This window comes from Lathyrus oleraceus, chromosome 2 (assembly GCF_024323335.1).
Source record: "Lathyrus oleraceus cultivar Zhongwan6 chromosome 2, CAAS_Psat_ZW6_1.0, whole genome shotgun sequence".
Classification (NCBI taxonomy): domain Eukaryota; kingdom Viridiplantae; phylum Streptophyta; class Magnoliopsida; order Fabales; family Fabaceae; genus Lathyrus; species Lathyrus oleraceus.
Window position 1 is genome coordinate 22,652,480 of NC_066580.1, and position 10,163 is coordinate 22,662,642.

General features: G+C 35.5%; 1 protein-coding gene across 3 annotated transcripts; it reads right to left on the minus strand.

Annotated features, from left to right (window-relative positions):
* Positions 1-6,060: 6,060 nt before the first annotated feature.
* On the minus strand, positions 6,061-9,373 carry LOC127117784 (BTB/POZ domain and ankyrin repeat-containing protein NPR1). 3 transcript variants are annotated; one of them, XM_051047892.1, is made up of 6 exons: positions 9,205-9,373; positions 9,012-9,088; positions 8,150-8,732; positions 7,007-7,766; positions 6,626-6,814; positions 6,061-6,545 (listed from the first exon to the last, which is right to left on the minus strand). In XM_051047892.1, the coding sequence occupies exons 3-6, from the start codon at positions 8,690-8,692 to the stop codon at positions 6,271-6,273; spliced, it is 1,767 nt and encodes a 588-aa protein (XP_050903849.1). In that variant the 5' UTR covers positions 8,693-8,732; positions 9,012-9,088; positions 9,205-9,373; the 3' UTR covers positions 6,061-6,270. The 3 variants fall into 3 exon arrangements, with proteins under 3 accessions (XP_050903849.1, XP_050903851.1, XP_050903850.1); XM_051047894.1 differs by lacking the exon at positions 9,012-9,088; XM_051047893.1 differs by having other exon boundaries at positions 9,012-9,372.
* Positions 9,374-10,163: the final 790 nt, after the last annotated feature.

Below are 10,163 nucleotides of genomic sequence, written 5' to 3' on the forward strand. Positions count from 1 at the left end.
AATGTGACAAGCTTCACAATACCTAACTTTACTACATCCATCAATGTCAATAATTTTTGAATTTTCTGCAACACTAGCTTTTAACCTTTCTAAATCTGTTTCAGCTTTGTATACTTTACCTTCCAAAAATGAAAAAATTTGTTTATCGGAAGATAATCTTTTAAAAGCATCTACAACTTCGTTATGCAGTTTTTCAAAAGCTATTTTCAGTTCAGAAAAAGTCATAGAAGAGAAATTATTATAGTAGGCTTGTTTTACCTTTTTATCATTGATTTTCTTCTTGTGGTAGGACAGATTTTTGGTGTGAGCCATAAGGCACAGATTTGCGGTTTCATCACTATCACTTGAACTTTGTGTGCTTGATGAATCACTGTCGCTTTCCCATGCAATGTAAGCTCTTCTTTGTTTGCTGTACTCTTTTGGTGGAGTTTTTCTTTGATCCTTATATTTCATAGGGCAATCTGTTTTATAATGTCCAGATTTACCACAATTAAAACAAGATCCTTTTCCTCTACTCTTCCTATTCTCTTCCTGTTTTGAATCTGTAGATTGTCTTCGAAACTTCATGAGGTTTTTGTCGGAATGCTTGACTCCATTCTTTCGAATGAATCTATTATATCTCCTTACAAACAGTCCCATTTCCTCATCATCCGAATCTTTGTCACTACTAGAATCATTGTCACTTTGCTCTTTTCGTGAGGACTTAGAGCTAGAGGCCACAAGAGCTATTGGCTTCTTCTCTCCCTCTTTGTCTCTTTTCTTCTCCTTTTCCTTCTTACTTTTGTTCTCAAACTTTTCAAGACTTTCTAATGCTTGCTGATGTTCTTCCAGCTTTCCAAACAGAGTTGTAATCGTAAGTCTCGTTAGATCGTTGGCTTCCTTAATAGCTGTTACTTTAGGTTGCCATTCCCTGCTAAGACACCTCAGAATTTTATTAGTAGCAATTTCATTGGAAACAGGTTTTCCAAGTGCATTCAACCTATTAGTGAGATGAGTGAATCTTTTTTGCATGTCGGAGATAGATTCTCCTTGTTTCATGCGAAAGAGCTCAAACTCTTGATTGAGTGTGTTAATACGGGACTGTTTTACTTCAGTAGTACCCTCATGGGCAACTTCTAAAGCATCCCACATTTCTTTAGCTGTCGTGCAATGGGATACTCGATAATACTCATCAACACCAAGTGCTGAAATTAGCATATTTCGAGCTCTCCAATCACACGACCACTTTTTCTCATCTTTCTCATTCCAATCAGCTTCTGGTTTAGGAACTATGGCGCCAGCCGCATTTGTCATAGTAATTTGAAAAGGACCATTTTCAATGGCAGCCCATACTAGCCTATCCACAGAATTTATATGAACTCGCATGCAGTCTTTCCAGTAGCCGTAATTTTCACCGTTGAAAATCGGCGCTCTATTATACGCCCCCTTTGGTTCATAATCCATATCGTTACAGGCAGCCACAGAGCACCAGCGAACCAGGCTCTGATACCACTTGTTAGACGGTGTGGCTAGTGATCGAGAGGGGGGGGTGAATAGATCACCTCTTTGAAAATAAACGGATTTAAAATTTTATCAGAGTTATTGAAACTTAGCGGAAAATTTCAGTCCTGAATCGACTTCCGTCTATTCTGAACCGCTTCTAGAAAACCGGACACGCGAGTTTATTGCTGGATTTGAATTAGAATGACAAAGATTATTAACACCAGAATCTTATCAAATTGAATGCACTTATCACTAGATCCTAATTCCAATGAATAAAACTCAGCTGACAGTTTTGTCAAACAGTTGGTGTGTATGTGATCAATGATGAACAATGGTGGACTTTAGTTAAAGAGGTTTTCTTGCCACTATTGTATCATGAAAAATACAGCCACAACACACTAACTGGAATTACAAAACTGTTGAAAACGAAAAGAGAGATAAGGAAAGAATACGATACGCAGAGATTTGGTAAGGAAGTTCCCCACGTCGTCTTTGTGTGTGGGTACGTCTCCCTCTCAATTTCAAATGAAATTGAGAACTGTAATTATCAATAATGCCGAATTCGTTGAGACAAGGTTTCAAAAACACAGACAGAATTCTAAATCCCAAGATCTTCTTCTTGTATAAAACCTTCACACTATCTGAGCTCGATCAAGAATTTCCTGCAAGAAATTGCAAACAATTCACCGGTTCCACGACCTGTTTGCGAAATCACCCGATTTCCAAACCCTACGCTGCGGCTGAATCTGTTCTGCAAACGTGACTAACAAACCCGTAAGAACACTCCAGTTCTTGAAGGACAAACCAGTTGGTTTTTCCTCGAAACCCCCTTCAATCTTCAACTCAGCTATATCCTCGATCGTTCCACTGAACACCTCAGCTAGATCCTTGATCGTACCACTAAACGTTATCTCGTTGATCCTTTAATCCAAAGAACAAGAATGATTATGTATTGATGTTCTTGAAGAAAAGATATTGAGAAGATGAAGAAGATGAAGTCTCTTTCAGGTTTCTAACTGCTCTAAAAACAATTGCTGCTACACACTCCTTTGATTGGTGTTTCAACTGTTTTTCCCTCTCAGAATTCTTCACTTTCCACTGCTGTCAAAATACTTCTTATATATGAAAGACAGAAGCTGTTAGTAGACAAAACAGACTTATGTATTGATACAAAAGGTTATGCATCGATACATACTGTAACTTTGTTTAATTTTAGAGAATTAATGTAAGCATGTATCGATGCAAAACTCGTATGTATCGATACATAGAGCATTTTAACTAAGCATGTATCGATACAAGACTCGTATGGATCGATACATAGAGCATTTTAACTGACCATGTATCGATACAAGACTAGTATGGATCGATACATACTGAAGCAAAAACGTTTTCTGATTTACAACAAATTTATGGATCGATGCATATGAACATGTATTGATACATACTGACACAAAATAGTTTTTATGAGTTCTTTTAAGAGATGTATCAATGTGGATCTTTATGTATAGACATGAAACAATAGTATAGGCTAAAAACACACATGAATCATGTAAAATAATGCACAACCAACAATTGGACAATGATCACACAATTTGCTATCATTCAAAACTTATTCAAAGTAAAGAATTTGCTCACAGGTTGTAAGTGGGTGTATAAAAGAAAAGCAGATTCATCTGAGCTCGGTGGTACAAGATATAAGGCAAGATTAGTGGCTAAAGGTTTTGCACAGAAAGAAGGTGTAGACTACAATGAGATATTTTCTCCGGTGGTAAAGCATACTTTTATTCGGGTGCTTATGAGCATTATTGCTCATGGTGATCTTGAGTTGGAACAACTCGATGTCAAAACAGCCTTCTTGCACGGAGATTTAGATGAGGAAATTTACATGTATCAACCAGAAGGATACAAAGTAGAGGGAAAAGAGAGTCAGGTATGTCGCTTGAGGAAATCCTTATATGGATTGAAACAATCCCCTCGACAGTGGTACAAGCGATTTGATTCTTTTATGCTAAAGCATGGTTTCTCCAGAAGTGATTATGATTGTTGTGTATACATTCATAAGCTTCTTGGAGGTGAATTTATTTATCTCTTATTATATGTGGATGACATGCTTATTGCTTCAAGAAGCATGTTGGAGATAAATAAGTTGAAGGTTGAACTTGGTAAAGAGTTTGATATGAAGAACATGGGCGCTGCTAGAAAAATACTGGGTATGGAGATAAGAAGAGAACGGAAAAGTTGTCGATTGTTCTTGAGTCAGAAAGGATATCTTGAGAAGGTTATCAATCGATTTGGTATGAAAAATACTAAGTCGGTGGCAACTCCATTGGCACAACATTTCAAACTCTCTAGTAAGCAATCTCCAATTACAGCACAAGAAAAGAAACTCATGAATGGTGTACCTTATGCAAGTGTAGTAGGAAGTTTGATGTACGCTATGGTGTGTACACGTCCAAATATTTCACAAGCAGTCAGTGTTGTCAGTAGATTCATGGCAAATCTTGGTAAGGCACATTGGGAAGCAGTAAAATGGTTATTGAGGTACTTGAAGGGTACTACAAATATCAGACTATGCTTTGGTGGAAATACATGTCAAGTAAGTGGTTTTGTGGACTCGGACTATGCAAGTGATATAGATAAAAGAAGATCTATTACTGGTTATGTTTTCAAGATATATGGTTCTCCAATAAGTTGGAGATCAATGCTGCAAGCTGCAGTTGCACTCTCAACAACAGAGTCAGAATATATGGCTATGACAGAGGGAGTAAAAGAAGCATTATGGTTGAAAGGTCTTATGTATGACTTGGGAATGAAGCATGATAGTGTGGATCTGTGGTGTGACAGTCAAAGTGCGATTCACTTGGCTAAAAATCAGGTACATCATGCTCGTACTAAGCATATTAATGTTAGATATCATTTTGTTCGAGATGTCATAGAGGATGGTGATATTTCTCTTATGAAGGTACACACAAGTGACAATCCCGCCGACATGTTAACTAAAGTTGTTTCAGGCAGTAAATTCCAGCACTGCTTGACATTGCTTCAGATTGGCCCATGTTAGTTTGCCCAATAAGGGCATGTCCCTTCGGGGCGGTTTTGGGTGAGGTGGAGACTATATGGAGGACAAGTAGAACTACGATTGACTTGATCCCGATCAAAGGGTACGTATGCAGTCATGTGTATAATGATGCAGCCCAGATGATGATAAAAATTGGTATGCCACAGGGTGTTCTCATTATTCGTCCAAAATTTGAGGTCTTTCAAATTGTGTACGAGGTGGAGAATTGTGAGCATAATTCATGGTTAAGAATAGGAAGCCAATTGTGAGCATAATTCATGGTTAAGAATAGGAAGCCAAGAAAAGAGGAATATCTCTTATTCATCATCGGTGAAAATAGCAACATCAAAATAGGAGGAGTTTTCTATTTATTCATTGGTAATTGAGATATGAGATATTTTCTATATAAGAGAGAAAAGGGAGGAAGAGAAACATTATTAAATCATCTTCTAAACACAAAGGATAGATTGTTCATCTTTGAGAGAGGATATTAAACACAAAGAGAGGTTTATATTTCTTTGTGAGAATATATTCTTTTCTACGACAAGTTTGTGATCTGTACAAGTTGTCGAATATTATCCTTCATATAATAAAGAGTGTTTCACCTTGAGGACGTGGGCAATTTGCCGAACCTCGTTAAATTCCCGTGTCTCATATTAACTTTAGTGTTCCTTATTTGACGAAGCTACTGCAGCTTTAACTCAACAGTAGGAGATTCGAACATCAACCTCCTACAATCAGTAATCAACTTTTTGTTTTGAAAGAATATAATCAACTTTTTGTTTTGAAAGAATGTTATCAACAGGCATATTTCGTTTCTAACTCTATGAAATATTTTAGTCGGAATCCTCCACAAATGTTGTATAGTACAACAAAGTTAGAACCGTTAGATTGAAATACATATGATTGATATCTAACGGTCATGCAAGCAGCTATTTGTATGGTTGTGAGAAGTTTTGTTTTGTAGATATGTGTGAATGTGGTCACTCTCACTGTCCTTTGGCTCCTTCATGATAATGTTTTATTTTCTGTCTCTTTCTAATGGCAGCACTCAATCAGCTGTAGCATGTTCTTTTATGACTTTTATAGTAAAACAATAGTTCTGCATGGTTCATGGTCATTTCTACCCTTTTTCTAGGCAATGGAGGTGAGTCAAGTCAACGATAACTTGACCTCACAAATAGACATTTTTCTTTTTTTACTTTATCATATGAATCTTCATGGAAATTATTAGAGACAAACGGTGGTAGGTTTTGGTCGCTATCGAATCCAAAATTTAAATTTAATTCAAATTGTGATTTCATTTTAATAATACTTTGTAAAATGAATAAATTCAAAATAATTATAAATGTCGGATCGGTGTCCGATACAAACGACATACCGTTTTTCAAAAATAACGGTGTTACATACATCATCAAAACTAACTTATTCTTACTAAACCCTAAATCCTATTGAACTTGATACGAAGATATAAATTATGGATGACCAAATACTATAAATCAGATAGTTGAGACCCAACAAATCTTGAACTACACTTTATATCATCGGATTTATCTCAACCTTACAAAAATTTATTTATAATGTGAGAATTATTCCGTCTTATAAACATATTATCCGAAATTGAATTCTATATTATAACATCTTATTGAAAAAATACATACAAGTTGCAACACTACTTCATAAGGCCAAAACTTATACTACCAAATAGCAACTATTCTTCAACATGGATTTCATTTTCTCCTCATTTTGTGGTTAAGACTTTCCCTTCTTGTTGAAGATGATGTTGTAGAAGTCAATGAAGATGAAATATTTGAATGGTTATTTTCAGCCATATCCTTATAAAATGCCTTCTGCACCTCGTCTCTAAGTTCCATGAACCGCGCTTTCTTCGTTCTTTGCTCTTCCTCGGTTCCCTTCTCTAGGACATGAACATCGGGCATCTCGTCTTCTAGATACTTATCAAGCACCTCCGAACAATGCGGAAAGAAACGCCTACCATTCTCAACTGTGTACAAAATAAAACATGAAACCGTTGTAACAAGTTTTTTCGACAGATGCGAGAGTTAAAGAGGAACTTGATCATACCTGTTTTTACAAGCGATTGTAATCTTAGTTGGAGTTTTCTTGTTCTAAATGAAGGAGTTTCATTTAGATCTACTTCTTTTATATTGCCTTTTAGAGCCGGTGAAGTTGCGTAGAGTGGCGTTGAATCGGCCTCCGCATTCTCTATGGCAACCCTAGCCTCGGCCGGAAAGAACAGCCTAGCAAATGCAACTGCAACATATGAAAAAGAATGTTATTTTATTGTCCGTAATATGTTTCCAAATTCAAAAGACTTGCGGCCGCAGATGTTTTGTTGAGATTCTTATGTGTGCTTTGATCTGCGGTGATGAACTGATTGTGTAAAAATGATTCTAACTAAAAGTAAGTTGAATGTAAAGAACGCGAACTAGACAAGTAAAGTACCTCTATTTTCGAGATAATCGAGTCTCATATTCAAATCATCCGCAGTTAACTGTGACAAAACTGACATGTCCACCGACATAGAATTTCTTCTCATTTCTCTCTCGAGTACATCGACACAAAGCCTGTCTTTATGAGACTCCTTACACTGCACTGTTTTCGCATTATAATCCTTCCGCCTCGTCAATCTCTGACAAATCGAAAGAGCACTTTGTCCATCAAGAGTGGTTTCTGATGCACAAGCTCCTTTCTTCAATAGCGCACACAAAATAGACGGATCCTTTCGTCGCGCGGCCACGTGAAGAACCGTGTATCCGCGCGGATTCTTAAGGAGAATATCCGCCAATCCTAAAGTAAGAACTTCTTGAACAACCTTAGAATCACAATAAGCACAAGCATAGTGTAGCGCATAGGCTTCATCGAGAGTCACACTAGATTCGTCTAAAAGAAGCTTTAGTAACTCAACATCATCAGAGTCCAATGCTTTAAGGATTTTCCTGACACTCTTATCGTTTACAATCACGGGCTCGACTTCCATCGCATTGGGCGATGATTCGGGAAGAGATTGGACTCGGAGCGATTTGATTTCGGTCATAACTTCATGAGGAAGTTCTCTTTCCAAATATATGTTATCCATGTCAGACCTCGCTACTCTCTGAATGCAATGAGAGAGAAGCTGGTCTAGTTGGCAATGATTGGCAGCAACAAGAATAGGAATGACATCTTCTACAAGAGCCTTATCAACAAAATTTAGAAGATATCTCTGCATCAATAAAGTGATATTTACATTAGATTAGTTCGAAAAAGACTCGAGTTTTTCTTCTTCTAACCTATTCCATATCACAAAGGCACAATCCCTCCCATTCACGCGGTTAGCATATCGGTGGTAGTTGGATTGAGATCAGACGGGTCAGATATTCTAATTTAGATTTCGATTTTATAAAAAATCAGAAGTACCGAGCTAGAAATACGGACCATCTGATCTCGATAAAACGACCACATATGTGCTAATAGCGTGAATGTGTGAAATTGCTAACCGCAAACAATCCAAATCCGAAAAGCGGATCCTTGCCCCAAACCCTAAACAATTGATATAATAGCTGATATAAAAAGTACAAGAAATTGATGCAGACTAGTATTATATACCTGAAAAAGCAAAACAAGCTCTTTCATCTGAAATGTGGAAGAAGCATAAATAAGTTCCAAAGCGTAATCGATAGCGGGACGACACGAATCATGAATACAAGCGTCATCAACACAAGTCATCACTTCTATTGGTGGAGCCTTTAACTTTCCAGTATACAAATAATGCAAAAAAACAACAAAAGCTTCATATCCAACAGTACCATAACACACCAAATCTTTCATCTGATAACTTGGCTTTCCGGTTCGCTTTTCTTCCTTCGAATCTCCATCTTTTCCTTTCTTAAAGAGTTCATGAAAAAACTGACTCCGAGAAGCCAGTATACATCTATGAATACCGACCGGAATCTCTTCAACAACAATCTCAGCATCACAGTAATCATAATCAACAACATCACTCAATAGCTTCTCAAGGCTTCCACTGAGCTTATTCAAACTCACAATTTCAATATTTGCCACATGTTCATTGTGAGCATTACTTGAACCATTTGATAAGTGTGATGATACAAAACTCAATGATGATGATGCTTCATTTGAATTATCCATGACCCTTTTAAGCCTCCAATTGAGTCAACAGATTGGTTGACTTAATTTAAAAACAAAAAAAAAAACAAAAAATCAGATTCATAGTTCATACATAGCTAAAAAAGCTCAAAAAAACAAACTTTTTAGAAGGGATTTTCTCCATAATCACTTGTTAGTCAAGAAACATAAATAAGATTCCATGAAACAAAAAATTAAGATATTATTATACCCTTTTGGTCAACTTGATGACCCATTAAACATTTGAAGATTGAGAATAAAAAAGTTTAGATTTTTAGCACTTAAATGATGAGGGTAAGAGATTAAAAGAAAAACTACATACAGGGTCAGTCTTTGATTTGAGATTGAAGATGAAATCACTCAATAGCAGCTTGTGAGAGAGAATGAAACAGAACAAATCTTGAGGAACAGTAATAGAATTAGTTAAGCATATGAAAATTTGACCATGGAAGATTTCAAAAAGATATAGTACAAAGACATAAAAGAATTGAAGAATATGAATAGTTTTTTTTTACCACAAGAATGCTTTCTAAGTCCATTCCACCAAAGAAGACATGGCTTGGAAGGGAAAGAGAAAGTGAGACAATGAGCAAAGGTTGACCAACAAATTGGAGGGAGAGAGAGAGAGAGAGAGAGAGAGAGAGAAAAGTTACACTATATGTTATTTTTTCATTTTTTATTATTGTCACAATTTTCTCATGTATGTTGAATTAAAGTTTATATAATTAGTATATAATATTGTGATGTTCGCATCAAATGCTTATGAGCAATAAGCATAGTTTTGTGTACACGTATGAGATTGAAAAAGGGAAAGAAGTGATGAGTGAATCTAAGCATAAAGGCTAAATCTATTTGGGTCGCACACAAAAATAGTATTTTAATGCAGCCATGATTCTTACTAATTCTTTATCATTCATATTTGGAAAATCTTATAATGACTTATATATATATATATATATATATATATATATATATATATATATATATATATATATATATATATATATATATATATATATATATATATATATATATATAACATTTGATTACGGTAAGAAATGAAAACGATCAATTATAATTATTTAGTTATATTATTTGAAATTTGAGATTTAGATTTTATTTTACTTAAACATGTGATTAACAATTATACTCGATTTATTATTTTCAAATCTCAATATTAATTAGAAAATCTTTCTCAAATAAAATTAAATGATTCTTTCTACATTTATGCTATTTATAATATTATTTATTAAAATATCTTTTAATGAAGCCACTTCCTAAAAACGAGCTAACAAGCTAGAGATTTTCACTTTCATTTAATGAAGACAAACTTGTCAATGGCGTCCCGGAACACCATATACTCATCTTTATTAGGATAATAATGGTAGATCATGATGTTTATCCCGTGATGGTGATTAGGAGAGTTAGTGTGGTATCATGTACGTCGAGACATATAATAAGTTAGACTTTCAAA

Bases quoted from the DNA above. Each gene is read 5' to 3' on its own strand.
- LOC127117784 (XM_051047894.1), bottom strand. From the start codon at position 8,692: ATGGATAATTCAAATGAAGCATCATCATCATTGAGTTTTGTATCATCA. The intron at 6,815-7,006 runs GTACTTTACTTG...CATATGTTGCAG, and splicing joins CGATTATCTCGAAAATAGAG to TTGCATTTGCTAGGCTGTTC. The intron at 6,546-6,625 runs GTATGATCAAGT...TTTTGTACACAG, and splicing joins ACAATCGCTTGTAAAAACAG to TTGAGAATGGTAGGCGTTTC.